At 45.0% G+C, this 15,989-nt stretch overlaps 1 protein-coding gene across 1 annotated transcript in view; it reads right to left on the minus strand.

Annotated features, from left to right (window-relative positions):
- Positions 1–15,989, minus strand: part of ABCG8 (ATP binding cassette subfamily G member 8) — a 60,571-nt gene that overhangs the window by 13,187 nt on the left and 31,395 nt on the right. The window contains exons 7-9 of the mRNA XM_033937671.1: positions 10,065–10,230; positions 7,516–7,608; positions 3,677–3,876 (exon numbers count right to left, since the gene is read on the minus strand). Coding sequence (XP_033793562.1) covers positions 3,677–3,876; positions 7,516–7,608; positions 10,065–10,230 — 459 coding nt within the window. The remainder of the gene's footprint in view (positions 1–3,676; positions 3,877–7,515; positions 7,609–10,064; positions 10,231–15,989) is intronic.

A 15,989-nucleotide genomic window follows, 5' to 3' on the forward strand; every position in this document is an offset into this window, starting at 1 on the left:
ACATAGCCCGACAACACCTCAGTAAAGGACACAGGATCCTAATTATCCAACTAGATCTTTCCGCCGCCTTCGATCTAGTTGATCATACCATACTACTCCAGATTCTTGATGCAATAGGGATCTCAGGGGTGGTTTACAACTGGTTCCAAGGATTCCTTAAAACAAGAACCTACAGAGTTAAGATAAACGATATGAAATCTAACCCATGGTCGAATCCATGCGGAGTCCCGCAGGGATCTCCACTTTCACCCATTCTATTCAATCTCTACATCTCCTCCCTTGGTACCACTCTTGACAACCTAAAAGTAACATCATTCAGCTACGCAGACGACATAACTATTCTCCTCCCCTTCGAAACCCAAGACCACACCTCAACAGGACACCTGGAAACAATACTGAACGAAGTAGAAAAATGGATGACAAACCACAAATTAAAACTAAACTCGGACAAAACCAAATTCTTAATGCTCAAAACAGACAAAAACCCATCCATAACAGACCTGGAAATTAAAGCAATCAAATACCCAATCCAAACCTCCCTCAAAATCCTGGGAGTGCTGATAGACAGATGCTGCACTATGCAGACTCAAATCAACAAAACTACCCAAAAAGCATTCTTCACAATGCGCAACCTAAGAAAAATAAGGAAATTCTTTGACAAAGAACACTACAGGATCATTGTACAATCCCTGGTACTAGGTCTTGTGGACTACTGCAATATCCTATATCTACCATGCCCTACAAACATGATCAAAAAACTACAGACCGTTCAGAACACAGCTCTCAGACTAATCTACTCCCTCGGAAAATATGACCACATCACCAACGCCTACCTAGACTCACATTGGCTACCGATTAAAGCCAGAATTCAATTCAAACTGTACTGTCTAATCTTCAAAGTTTTCAACGGTACTGCACCTGCCTATCTAAACGATCGCCTAAACCGTAACCTTCCACCCAGAATAAGAAGAACACTGACACCATTCTCATATCCTCCACTCAATGGCACTCATCGTAAAAAGCTTTATGATAACCTCATAGCAACGCATGCAGCAAAACTCGAACCCTCCATCACTAGATTGTTAACCTCAACATCTGACTTCAAAGCATTCCGTAAAGAAATCAAAACGCTGCTCTTCAAAAAGTATTTACAATCTACCTAATCTCCCTCTCCTCTTCCACCAACCAGGTTTGCTCACTCTCTGGCACCATACCATCAATCGACAAAAAATACATATAAAAAAATAATAAATAAATTAAAAAAAAAAAATACCTGGAACCTAATTCACCCTACCGAAACCGATTACCTACCAAAGTATGGAAACAGAATATTTGATATGTATAGTAATGTAACCTGATTTATCTTCCATTGTTATTATGTCTACACCCTCACTCCGTCATTAAGTCTATACCCTCAATCTGTATTCTCCAATGTCATGTACCCTCCTGGAAATGTCCAGCTCTCTTCTTATGTAATCCGCTTTGAACCGCAAGGCACAAGCGGAATAAAAATCACTAATGTAATGTAATGTAGATATCTTAAGAGTTCCACGCAGAATTCTTTTTTTTTAAATTATAAATTTGAATAATTACAATATTCAATAATACAAAGGAAAAAAGGATCTCATAAACAATACATAATCAATCATACATAATTCCTTTTTAAGCCCACATAAATGGGGAGACATGATACAATTTCAACAACAAATTATAAGAAAAGATAAAGGAAATAATTCTCAATTCCCCCTCGCGAACCTTGAATCATTCCTTACTTTAATAGGGATTCTAATTTTCTCCTCTTTTTTCTCAGCAGTGAAACTTAAGGGAAAATTAAACTCATTTCTGTTCTCGAGCAACCAAAAATTGTTGTCACTGAATGGGATCCCAAAAAACATATTCGATGTCTTGTAACTTGACTATACATTTACATGGAAATTTCAGGTAAAAAGATGCCTCTAGAGCCGAAACTCTAACTTTTAATTTCAAAAATTCTTTCCTCCTTAATTGACATCCAGAAAAATTCTAACCAAGTCCCCACAAAATTCTTAATTAAAATGTTTTTGATTGGCTGAAAACTGGCACAGTCAATTTAAAAAAAAAAGTTGCATGCGGATTCCAGTTAGGTGTTGTTAACGTAGGCAACCTACACAGAATCGGGCTCTATCTGCTCATTTTCAGCAAAGAAAACCAGTTAAGTGCCACTAAAAATTAGCAGATAGCCCCGAACTAGCAATTCAACTAGTCAGAGGCTGTTTCAGGCTGGTTAAAGATCATTTTGAATGTCAACCGCAATGTTTCAAAGTTGTCCTTCACTCCAAACCGGTGTCAGGTCAAAAGTGCGCCGGGACAAAAGCGTGCCCAGACAATTGAGCGCAGTGCGGAGGTGCTCGCCGCTCAAAATTACTGTTTTTAGGGCTCCAACAGGGGGGCGTGGGGGGGGAACCCCCACACTTTACTTAATAGACATCGCGCCGCGTTGTGGGGGCATTGGGGGGGGTTTGGGGGGTTATAACCCCCCACATTTTACTGAAAACTTCACTTTTTCCCTGTTTTTAGGGAAAAAGTTAAGTTTACAGTAAAATGTGGAGGGTTACAACCCCCCAAACCCCCCATAACGCCGGCGTGATGTCTATTAAGTAAAGTGGGGGGGTTCCCCAACAAAACCCCCTGTCGGAGCCCCTAAAAACTGTAATTTTCTTCGGCGCGCGCCTCCGTCTTGCACTCATTTGTCGGCGCACGCCTTTGTCTTTCGCACCGTTGTCTATGAACCCTCCAAACCCTTTAAAAACATGAACAAGCCATCCCCAATTCTACCTCCCCTCGACCAATCCCCAATGCTTCATGAAGGGTACAAGGCTCATCTCTCCATAATAAGCCCCACCAATAATAATTGATAAATAAGATGCCTTGTCGTAGTACCCTCACCTCCCATTTCTTTGACAACTAAGACTATGCTTCCCCATCCTCTCGCACATTTGATCCTCAATTTAAAGACCTGACCTTCTTTTGATGCCCTTGGACACACCCTTTCCCCATCCCCATTGCCCCTTTGGTATATACCAAGGCTCCTTATTATGTTCAAGAGGGCAAGAGAGATCCATGGTTGCTCCTGACCCAGCGGCTGCCACTTCCAAAATCGTGGCACCAACACTAGCAATATTATCATGGTCTTATATCTGGAACCCAGGTTACCAGATAAGAGAATGCTTTCTTATTGGGAGGGGGGGATTTCAGGGAGTAGACACATGTATCTTTTATGAAAGATCTCATATCAAAGGTGGGGCATGGGTTTTATGGGCTGCACATGATTTTAAAGAGAGCAGATTTGGGGCCGACCTTTTAAACTTGCACCTTGTAGCATTGACTCCCATTTTAGCAGGTCAAGGCTGCAGGGAGATGTTAACATCTCTTCAGTTGTTGCTAATTTTCAATGAATAACAGTTTACAAAATCTAATATAAGCTGTGTTATCCATTTCCATTGTAACGAAGCTCATCATTATTCAACTCAAGTGTGATAAAACTTGGCATTAGATTGCATCATTGGCAGATTATTTCTGTAATGTAGCAAAGTAATCAACGGCTTTTATAGCACTTATCAAATTTTTGAAACACCCGAAAGAATATTTTCTTCTGTATCACCTAAAAGGCCCAAGTTTTTAACAATGAGAAACTTACATTTGGCAATGACATCTAAAACCACAGCAAAGGGTGTTAGCGCTCCTATCATGTACAACAGCGCCGTGGTATCCTGGATAGACAACGATTTTCCTCCGTGCCCATAATATAAGAAACCGATTAGTAAGGACATCAGCAGAGCTTCAGATCCATGGATTAGTAGCATCGCAAGGTCTCGGAAGTCATTGGAGACTTGACGCCTAAGAAAATATGACATTTATAAGAAATCCAATTAATCTATACCTAGATACTTCGACAGAAACAATTTCAAGTACTGCAAAACAACTAAATGGAAATTGAGGTGTGGCTACAAGGAGCCAAGAGCAGAATCAGCGTGGGCCAAGGGAAAAAAAGGAAGAGGCAGTTCTGGCCCCTGGTGCTCGAAGAACATAAGGTCAATAGGAGTGAGGAGGTGACACAACCAAAGGGGAAGAGAGATCATCAACAGGACCATGTAGAAAGAAGCAGCAAGCAGGCCAATCAAAAGGACAAGGAAGTGACCTCAAACCCCATGCCGTCTGCTAAGTGTTAGGCCGGAGGAGGAGGAGAGCTGGTGTCCATTATGATGGAACACAGACGAGTTTGAGAAAGATGGGGAATGCTTTAGAAGATAGAAGGAGAATGCCGGTGAGGTTGAGAGAGAGGAAAATTGTAGAGGGATAAGAGGAGAAGACTGCTGGGAACATGAGACAGACGAGATAGGGAAAGGATGTCAGCAGAGCCCAAAAAAGGGAATTCTACATTGCATGGGAGCCCCAACCTCCAGCTTCAATGGAGAAGAAGAAGATGAGAAAGCTCTAAGCAACTGAGTTAAGTTTTTGGGCTGGTTGCTAGATGCCCCAAAGGTGTGTCAAGCTCTGCTAAGTCTGTAAGTCTCATCTCATGTTTTTTGGGGTGCAGACACTAAACTTTTTTGATAGCCACCTTCAGCCAGGAAGAATGACCTTCAGAAGTGGAAACGGTGGTCTAGGTGGAGTCTTAGCAACGATCAGTAAAGAAGGCTTATCATCCTTTTTCTGCAAGTTAGTGTGTAAAATACACACCTACCAACAGATTTCATTAGCAATGCACCTAAATCATAGCCTCCACATACGATCTGCCCAAATTCGCCCCCCCCCCCCAACACTCCTATACTTAAGTTGCATAAAATTTTGGGCCTCCTCAGCACTGTCCATATGTTCACATATGTAATATGTGTCCTGCAATAATTTTATAAAAGCTTATTAACACCTATAAAAAGACCCCTATGTATGAAAAATCCTTTTTATAATTACCCTTGCAAGGGGTATTTCTGTGTAACCCTGGGGTCCATCGTAAAGGAGACAGAGTTAAAGTCCTGCTTGGACCATCTCCTCCCCAAAGGCATCTCTACATGCCCTAGAAAGACCCCTTCCTACCCCCTGAAAACACACTTTGAACCCCCAACAAAATTCAGCCACTTCCCTCCCCCAGAGGCATCTCTCAGCTTCCCACAGACCTTCCCTCTGGTGTCTAGCAGGTAGGGCAAGAATTATCGCTAAGTGATCCTAACTTGGTAGATAGTGAGTTCAAAATGGCCGCAGTTGATCCCTAGCAGTGGTGAAACCCTTAGTAAACATGGAATAAGACCGTAAGTGGAAATGAATATTAGGATTTTATTATTATTAGGATTTTATATACCGCCTATCAAGGTTATCTAAGCGGTTTTACAATCAGGTACTCAAGCATTTTCCCTCTCTGTCCCGGTGGGCTCACAATCTAGCTAATGTACCTGGGGCTATGGAGGACTGAGTGACTTGCCCAGGGTCACAAGGAGTAGCGCGGGGTTTGAACCCACAACTCCAGGGTGCTGAGGCTGTAGATCCAACCACTGCGCCACACACTCCTCCTCACTTCAATTACTCCTCCTCTCAATATAAAAAACTTTAGTTTATTATTTATTTATTATACTTACAGCCCACATATCAGACATCTATGCGGATAACAACAATACGTACATAATTAAAACAAAACCAAAACATGACATACATCAACAAACAGAACATGGCAGCACATGCGCACTCTTACCGTGTGTTTCCCTGATTCCTGATCTGTCGGGCTGTGGCCGGCAAGAGTGCGCATGCGCTTCACCAGGACTCCAGGATGCCTTCGATTCCACGGTGGCAGGGATGGCAGAAACGTTAGAGAGGCAGCTGTCGGCTGTCGGTTTCAGGCACGCACGGCGGTGCGGAGTGGCGGCTGCCAGGAGGAGGGCTTCACGGAGCGGTGCTGGTGGCGGCTGCCGGGAGGAGGGCTTAGAGGCGAGGCGGCTGGCGGCTTTAGGTGCGTGCAGTGGCTGGCAGCGCCTACAGACCGCGAAGGCTTGAGGTAGCTGTCGGCGGAGGGCAGACGCAAGAGGAGGTAAGGGGTGCTGCTGGACAGGGGAAGAGGTGCGGACGACAGGGGAGGCATAAAAAGGAAGGGAGGCGTACTGCTGGACAGGGGGAGCAGGGATGGACAGGGGAAGAGCTGCTGATGGACGGGCGGGGGGGAAGAAATAGGAACGTAGGCCTACTTCTGGACAGGGGGAGCAGGAAAGAGGTATTGATGGGCAGGGGAAGAGGTGCTGATGGACGGGAGGGGGGAAGAAAAAAGAAGGGAGGCCTACTGCTGAACAGGGGGAGCAGGAAAGAGGTGCTGCTGGACAGGGGAAGAGGTGCTGATGGACAGGGGGGAAGAAAAAGGAAGGGAGGCCTACTGCTGGACAGGGGGAGCAGGAAAAAGATGCTGCTGGACAGGGGAAGAGGTGCTGATGGACAGGGGTGGGGGTGGGAAAGGAAGAGAGGCCTACTGCTGGACAGGGGGAGTAAGAAAGAGGTGATGATGGACAGGGGGGAGGTAAAACAAAGGGAGAAGGGCTGCTGCTGGATAAGGGGAGCAGTGAAGGGGTGGTGTTGGACACATGGGAGGTAAAAGGAAGGGAGAATGGACAGGGGGAGCAGGCAAGGGGTGGTGGTGGACAGCCAAGGAAAAAGAAAGACAGAAAGAAAGAAAAATAGAAATACAGAAAGCGGCTAAGGAGAGAGAGAGAGAAAGAAATAAAGACAGACACACACACATATATTCTAGCACCCGTTAATGTAACGGGCTATAAGACTAGTTATAAAATAACAGCATACAGTAAACAACCTTAAACCTATATCTTAAAATAATTAAACCAAGCAATTACAAAATGGCCTCATTTGAAAAGGGAAGATGAGAGAAATAGGCTTTCAGGCTTTTTCGAAATGCCAGGAAATCAGAAACCAAACGGATGGAATCCGGAACGAGTTCCACAGTAAAGGTCCAGCTACTTGGAACATACGTGATCAATTTACAACCTTAGTGACAGAATGAGTTGTGGGAACAACTAAGAAATCTCTGTCCCGTGATCTCAAAGAACGAGAGGGTATACAGTGTTCACCTGCGAATTTGCTAATTCACGGTATTCTACGACCACCTCTTCCTGTACTAAAGTTGGGCTACATCAATCAGGAGCTGCGTGTCAAAGCAGCTCCTAATTGGCATAGCCTTACTTTGGTAACAGGAAGAGGCGGTCGGAGGATACCATGAGTGATTTTCTTCACTCGCCGGCGCTCCAGCTGCCCTCTACTGCCTCTCCTGCCTTTTGACAGACAAAAAACCGTTCAAAATTCCCAGGGGTTCCTGGAATGGAACCCCCCACGAATAGCGGGGGAATACTGTATATGTCTGCAGAAGAGAAGCAATCGCCTTAGGCAAAAGGTCACGAACAGATTTGAATACCAGAGTTAAACGCCTGAATTGTGTTCTCCATATGACATTACAAAACATTTTCCCGTAGTCATATGTAAAACTATTACCTTAACAATATGCAGAACTGTCGAAAGCCTCCCGGGAGCTGATCCATCAATTGCGAATCCACGTTAATTGCTGTTTCAGAGATGGCATATGCGCTGTCAGGGGGAAAAAAAAAATCCAAGTTTTCAGACAATGGCTTTGGATCAAAACTACATAAGGTCCCAGTGTAATAAGCTACACTCACTGGCGTAGTGAGGGGGGAGGTCTGCCCCAGGCGCTGTCTTGGGGGGGACATCAGCACCCGTCCTCCTCTCCTTCCCCGCTCCCCCACAACCATGTGCGCACGCCCCTTCCCTCGTACCTCTTTGACGTTTGTGGCACAAGCAGCGACCCCAACCTGCTACTCGTGCCAGTGTTGGCTCTTCCTCTGACATCACTTCCTGGACCCGTGCCTAGGAAGTGACATTGGAGGAAGAGTCAACACTGGCTCGAGCAGCAGCTTGGGGTTGGTGGGACCTGGAACGTTAGCGAGGCACAGGGGAATGGAAGAGGCGCGTGTGACACGAGCGGTTGGGTTGGGGGGCACCGCTTACTCTCGATACGCCACTGGCTACACTCTCCTTTATTATGTTGTTTTACTTTTGACTTTCCCGTGCTAATCTTATTCCTCATGCACTAAGGGCCAGATTCTGTAATTTGGCCCAACAGGTGCCTAGGCCCGGATTCTGTATAGGGCGCCCAGTCTCAGAAGTTGCCTATGCACATGGGCAGCCTATACAGAATCGTCGTAAACTAAGCCACCTAACCACCACGACTCTCGAACTGGCGCCCATGTTACAGGCGCTGGTTAGAGAATCGCGTTGCCACTGAGCTGATTGCCGTGATCAGTTTAGCAGCTGCGGCAACTTGCCCCCCCCCCCCTGCAAAGATCGCCGGCAGGAGGGATGATTTTTTTTTTTTTTAATCGTGCATCCTGATTGATGGTTAGACAGCAGTAGGCTGCCTAAAATCTGGACGCCATTTATAGAATTTGCTCCTACTGCTTGTCAGTCACACTTAAGATACCCATTACAGAATCCCGCCTAACTTAATACTTAGGCGCTTGTAATGTAGGCCAGGGTTTAAAAGGCCTACATTATAGGTGCCTACGTTCTTTAGAAAATCATGCCTAGCGGCACCTAAGTCTTTCTCCACCCCTAAACACTTATTGGTGCCATGCAATATGTAGCTATCTTTTGCAGATTCATGCCTAAGACGACAGGCACCTATCTCCCATTTAAATTGATGCGTTTAAACACTGACCCAACCAACACATCTGTCTGTCATTCCCTTAATAGTCCTCTACCACCTTTAGTCCCCTCTGTATGTCTGTCATAATTAGATGGCAAGCTCTTCTGAGCTGGGACCGTCTCTTGCATGTACAATGTACAGCGCTACGTGCGCCTGGTAGCAGTACAGAAATAATAAATTGTAGTTGTAAATTTTAATTTTTACAATTATGAGCTTGTTAAAGCTCATTAACCCCCCCTCCACCCCCCCCCCCTTTTACTAAGCCATGGTAGAAGTTTCTACCATGGCCCAGAGCACTAAATGCGCCAAAGCTATTCTGATGCTGAAAGAAATTGCTATGAGTGTCAAAGCAGCATTGGAGCAACTGGTGCTCCTGGGCCATAGTAGAAGCCTCTACCGTGGCTTACAGATGGCCTAAGTTAGACGCCTATTTATTTAGGTGGCTAACTTTACGCGCCTTTGATAAAATTTTCCCCTACAGTTTTAGGCCGGAAAAAAAATCTGCAGTAGAATCTTCAGACTAAAGTGTAGAACAATTAGCAGACAAAACCCACTAAATTATGAATTGCTCCCAATGTTAAAACTTTGTTTTCACTTTCCCTTTGCTGAAGTAAAGATCCTAGGCGGTTGTAGCAGGATCATCTGAGGTGAAATGCACCCCAGTTCAGGACAGCCTTGGCTCAGCACAGGGAGGCCCTTGCTCAAAGAGCCTCCTCGAACCTGGCGCTACCCCTTCTCCCCCCCCCAACCCAAAATTCTTAACTGGTTTGTGGAGTGCAGAAGCCTGAGAACCTGAGATATTGGGTTCCAGTCCTACAGCAACTTGTGACTCTGAGCGAGTCACTAAACCCAAGAAAACAAACGGGCAGCCGATCCACAAGATCCAGGACACACACACAAAAAAGAGTAGTTCCAAAACTCCAATGTAAAATTTATTCACCACATAAAATCCTAAATACATTAAAATAAAAGCCCAAAAAACAATAATTGAGTATATTCACAATAAATGATCCAATCAAGAACATTTATTGTGAATATACTCAATTTTTGTTTTGTTTTTGGGCTTTTATTTTTAATGTATTTAGGATTTTATGTGGTGAATAAATTTTACATTGGAGTTTTGGGTCACGTAACCCTCCATTGCTCCAGGTTCAAAATAAGTATTTGTATATAATATGTAAACCATTTGATTTTAAACCACAGAATGGTAGAATACCAAGTCCAATCTCCTTCCCTTCCTTGTTCCACTGCCATCTTAAAAAAGGGCACCATATGACTTATTCAACTGGGCCTTAATGTTTTTAACTTTATTTATTTTTACCCTTGTTCATCGGAGGAGCCCACAATCTTATTTCCTTCCCTCGTTTTCCACAGGAAATCGTCTGAATCTTTGACCTTCTCCCAGAAAAGAGCAGTTAGGGATCTGGTTTTCTCCAAGCACACCATCTCTTCCTCTCTGCTTCGTCTATCAACACTTGCTAGGTCAACTGCAAGAAATGGCAAATATTCAGGAAAAAAACAACCTCGACTTAAGTCGTACTGCAGGAATCATCAAAAGTTTTACGAGACTGCCTGGACAGTCTAAAATCCCAGAAGGTATCCAAAGTAACCAGATAACCACTTCAGACACAAAGTACAGACCCCCACATACTCCCCCAGTGATCGCTGACCCCCCCCCTAAAAAATTGAATAAAAACGTTCATACCTGCCTCCAGAACATCAGCACCTGGCATAGGAAAGCTTAGTAGAGCTGCACAGAGGTGGCTTAAGTAGTCTGGGGGTGGGTTCGTGAACCATAGAGAGAACACAAGCCCATAAACCACTCTAATGACTGCATTCATGATGGAAAATGCGAGTCCACTAAACCCCCCCCCCCCCCCGCCAAAATCCTATTGTACTGCCATATAGGTGGCACCTGCAGTCATAAGGGCTATTGGGGTTGTAGACAGGTGGGTATAGTAAGTTTGGGGGATGTTTTAGGGGGCTCACCATGACCTGCAAGGGAGTTGTGGTGAGATGTTTATGTGGCGCCCTTTTTGTGACGTTCACAGCAGTGCCCTGTAAGATGCCCCACTACTCTGTTGCCATGACTTAGGTGGCCAGTCCATCACTTTGCTGGCCCCTCCCACGTCCAAAAGTTCTTGTTCTGGGCGTTTGGGTCTTGGACGATTTTTTTGGACGAGAATTAGTATAAAGATAGACGTACTAGCGGTTTGGACGATCAAACGGCTGGACGTAGAAGTAGACAATTTTCGAAGTAGACGATTTTTGAAAGAAAAAAGTTTGGGATGTATTTTTCAAGAATGGACTTTGGACACTGCTGTCTTTGGGCAACTAGCGCCCTAGGCCCAAAACGGACTTAGACGTTTGTTTTGATTAAGCCCCTTCACATATTCAAATTTTCTTGTCACCTCAGTAAGAGCAACACAAAATCCGTCTACTGACAGATACCGTGAAGCAGTGCAAAACCCTGCCAAAATGCAACTCAGAAACTATAGGCTCCTTTATCTAAGGCGCGCTAGCGTTTTTAGCGCACGCACAAATTACCGCCTGCTTAAAAGGTGGCAGTAGTGGCTAGCGCGCGGGGGCATTTTAGCGCACGCTAAAACCGCTAGCGCACCTTTGTAAAAGGAGCCCTATGTAGCAGACAGAACCTGTGGACATCAGATCTGCCACATTTCCAGTCAGGGCTGGCGGCAGCAGTTATTACTGTTGTGTCATCAGGGAGCGGAAATAAAGGGCTATTTAGGGAGGGGGGAGGGAATTCAAGAACCTGATTCTGAGGATTTCTGCTCGCCTCGGCTTACAGATACAGATGGTTATTAGGAAAAGCACAGGCTTGCAGTCAACGAGGTGCTATCCAAAAGTTCGGGGAATGTGAACAGCGCGCGCGAACTGGATATAGTATGCCCTAGAGAATGACACGGGGAAAAGATTTGACCCCATCACTGCTTCGTCCCTGCGACCACCATCCCTATCACCGCCCCATCCCTGTCCCCGCCCTGTCCCCACGATTACTGTCCACTCCTTCCTTCCTAGTGTGAGGGGACATGCGCGATCATGGATTGTTCGGTCCCGAAGCCCCCTCCCGCCCGATTGCCGCATCCTGCAATCTCCCTCCCTCCACCTCACCTTAGGTGCCGAGACCGACTTTAATTCTTCTTCTCCCAGCCACATGCTTTCGATAAGCCATGCGCGCGGCTGCTTGAGCTGTTGAATCTTCTCCTCTGACCCAACTTCCTGTTTCCGGTTGCGTCAGAGGAGAAGATTCAACAATTCAAGCAGCCGCACAAGCAGGGCTTATTGAAAGCGTGCGGCTGGGAGAAGAAGAATTAAAGTTGGACTCGGCACCTAAGGTGAGGTGGAGGGAGGGAGATGGCAGGACGTGGGATGCAGCGATCGGGTGGGGATGCTGGACTGCATGACCCATGCTGGCTTTACTGCGGAGACAAGACCATTCACCACTCCACGGGGTGGTGAATCGCCTTGTCCCCGTCCCTGCAGCGACCACTAATTTTTCTTTCCCTGTTTCGGTGGGTTACCCGTGGCTACCTGTGGCTAGCCGCTGGTAACAACCACCATGTTATTCTCTAGTATGCTCTTCCGCCACTAGAGGTGTCTAGCAATATGCTTTGTGAATCAGTGTGCCAACGGGTGTGCAGCTGAGTGGTTGCGTTGTGTTGTTCTATGCGATTTTGTACGGTTGTGTTTTAGTGACTCAGTGGATTTCGATATGACGGATTTTACTGAGCAAAGAATCTGCCTCAAATTTTGTTTCAAACTTAAAAAAAACTGCTGCAGAAACCCATCGTATGCTCCAAGAAGCCTTTGGAGATAATGCCATGTGCCAAAACAAAACCTTCTTTGATACAAACGCTTCAAGGACGGACGAACATCTGTTCATGATGATGACCGTTCTGGACGACCGTCAACAAGCACAACACCGGAAACCATAGCAAAAGTTCATGAGACTATCCTTGCAGATTGTAGGCAAACTATCCATGATGTTTGCGAGACAGTAGGACAGTCATAAGAGATAGTTCAATGAATTTTGTCGGATGAATTGAACATGAGACGCATTTCTGTGAAATTTGTGCCAAGACTGCCCATCACATTTCTGTCTGTTCGGAACTCAATTCCTGACTTCCAGAAACAGTACAGCGATTGCGCACCCTCCCTATTCACCTGACCTTGCCTCCTGTGATTTTTTCCTATTCCCCAAAAATGAAATTACAACTGAAAGGGTGACGTTTTAAAATGATTGAAGAGATTCAGGCAGAATCGCAAAAGGTCCTCATGGCATTCACTCAAGATAACTTCCATAGATGAACGGACTCATGGGAAAACACTGGGATCGCTGTATACATTCTCAAGGGAACTACTTCAAAAGAGACAGTGGAAACTAGGAGTTTCGGTACGCAATTTTTTTTTTTACAATTGAATTCCTCAAACTTTTGGGTAGCACCTCATATACCAAATTTTGTTACGCACGTCTCATCTCTTGGGGACACACCAGTGTGTCCCGACACACTGGTTGAGAACCACTGCTCTAGAGCAAGGGTTCTCAATCCAGTCCTCAGGATACACCTAACCAGTGAGGTTTTCAGGATACCCATAATGAATATACATGAGATAAATTTGCACGCAAAGCCTCCATTGTATGAAAATCTATGTCATGCATACTTATTGTGGCTATCCTGACACAGATGGTTCATTTTGTTATACATAGTGATATTTTGTTTTAGATTGATTATTTGGGGAGTTTTGTTTTTTTATAATTTGTTTTTTTATACCGTGTTCCCCGAAAATAAGCCCTACCCCAAAATAAACCCTAGTCCCGGGATTCTCTGGCAATTCTTCAACCCGGTCCAACTCCCCCGCGCAGTCGAACCCCTGCTGACCTTCCATCCTTCTCTTCCCGCTGACCGCGAGCGAGCCCTACCTTCAACCAAAGCAGCATCGGGCCAGCAGCACTCTAAACAGGCTGCTTGGCCTTGTCCATCAGGGATTTCACTCTTCCACGTTACTGATGACATCATTAGTAACGTGGCAGAGTGAAATCCCCGATGGACAAGGCCAAGCAGCCTGTTTAGAGTGCTGCCGGCCCAACACTGCTTTGGATCAAGGTAGGGCTCGCTTACGGTCGGCGGGGATGGAAGAATGGAGGGTCAGCAGGGGTTCGGCTGTGCGGTGGGGGGCAGGGGAGGGGTGCTCAAGGGTTCTGCTGCACAAGGGATGGGAGGGAGGGAAGGATAGAAGCTGGGCAAACTTCTGCTGCAAAGGGGGATGGGAGGCAGGGAGGGGAGGAAAGATTCTGCACATGTGGGGGAGAGAAAGGAAAGTGGAAGAATTGGGGTGAAGGAGAGGAAAGGAAAGATGATCATGTGCATACTCCAAAAATAAGACCTAGTGCCTTTTTTGGGCCCCAAATAAATATAAGACACTGTCTTATTTTCAGGGAAACATGGTAATTCTATTTTTGTAGCTGTGCACAAAACTAATCCTTTTGGAGACATTAACCATTAGAATCAACGCCTTGAGAACTGGAGCTACTGCTCAGAAGGTTCAAACGTGTTCCAAGTTCAAACCGTTTATATGCATAACATTAGAAATAAAGGTCAACTGAACAAATAGCAAGAGAGACATTTTACCAGATTGTCTTAAGACATTGTTACTAGCTTTTGAGTGATACTGACCTGATGATCTTGGCTCACTTTTTAAAAGATGTAAAGAAGAAGGATTATAAAAGAGTTGTGTTTTGGAAAACGGAGAGAGAGGACAACGGGAAGACTATCTCTGTTAGGAGACCAATCTTTCTCGTTTCCTTCAAAATCTTTTAGCATTTAGCTAGTGAATGTTTTACGTCTGAAGCTTCCTTTGAGTGGCTTGGAGATAAGCTCATTGATGTCCCCCCCAAAGCGTCATCTAGATCAGTGTTCTTCAACTTTTTTGCACCTATGGACTGGCATAAATAAAATAATTATTTTGTTGACCGGCATCGGTCCGATGACCAGCGGTTGAAGAACACTGGGCTAAGTCGTGGGCCAGACCCCGGCCATCTCTACTCAATCTCCACCCCAGACCCCGCCCCCATAATAGTATTAATTGTAAACTATTTTTTCCATTCATTTTTCACAGATACACAGTATAATTTTATTAACAACACATAATGGTTAACCACAAAATTAAACTGCACAAAGCACTGACAGCAGATGTAAATTCTCAGAATTGACACAATTCAATCACTAAATTAAAAAATAAAATCATTCCCTCCTACCTTTGTTGTCTCCCTCCCTCCATGCTATGCCTTACCTTCTGGCCTGCTCCCGCCTGGCCATTTTATGCCGCTCCCGGTGTTATCTTCAGGCCGGCTCCCTCTTCCTCACTGATGCAGTGCACAAAGCTGCGGGCAGCGGCTCCTTGCACGTCCCATGCCTCATCTGGAAGCCTTCCCTCTGACGTTGCAACGTCAGAGAGAAGGCTTCCGGTTCAGGCGCAGGACGCACGTAGGAGCCACTGCCCATGGCTTTGTGCACTGAATCAGTGAGGAAGAGGGAGCTGGCTCGAAGATAATGCCACATCGATCGCACCGTGGACCAGCGGTTGAAGAACACTGTTTTGGGCCTGATGCACATGCTGGCCCTGTGGACTGGCACCAGTCCAAGGACCGGTGGTTAAAGAACACTGATTTAGATCTTCCCTATGATGTACCTGCATATAATACTGTATATATAAAATGCTTTAATTGTACCACAGAAAGGTGGTATATCAAAGCTATGACCCTTTAACTTGTCAGTTCTTGTGGTATATTTTCATGCCTTATATCTTGGCCACTCCATCAGCATAACTTCCCTCTTCACATTGTCTGTTTCAGACAATATTTACATGTAATATATTAGTACATTAGCACATTTATGATTCTGTTATCCGTTTCCATAGGGGCACCTGTGATATCCTGGGACATGAATCATTGTTCTATACCAGGGTCTCTCAAACTTTTGTTTTTAGCTTTGGCACACTAAACAGAGCAAATGTTTTCTGTGGCCCATTATAATTGAAGTTACAAAATTGCAAAATTAACAAAAATTAAATTTGGAGTTATTTATTTAAAGTTCTTTAAGCTATGTATAAGTAATTGCAACATCGATGAAACTAAAGTGGATAGAGAAGAATTGCTAATCAATTCAATGGATGTGCTTGTTTTTGAGTGCAAATTAACTCAAAATGCGGCTTGGTAGTCAACAAG

Source organism: Geotrypetes seraphini, chromosome 3 (assembly GCF_902459505.1).
Source record: "Geotrypetes seraphini chromosome 3, aGeoSer1.1, whole genome shotgun sequence".
NCBI lineage: Eukaryota > Metazoa > Chordata > Amphibia > Gymnophiona > Dermophiidae > Geotrypetes > Geotrypetes seraphini.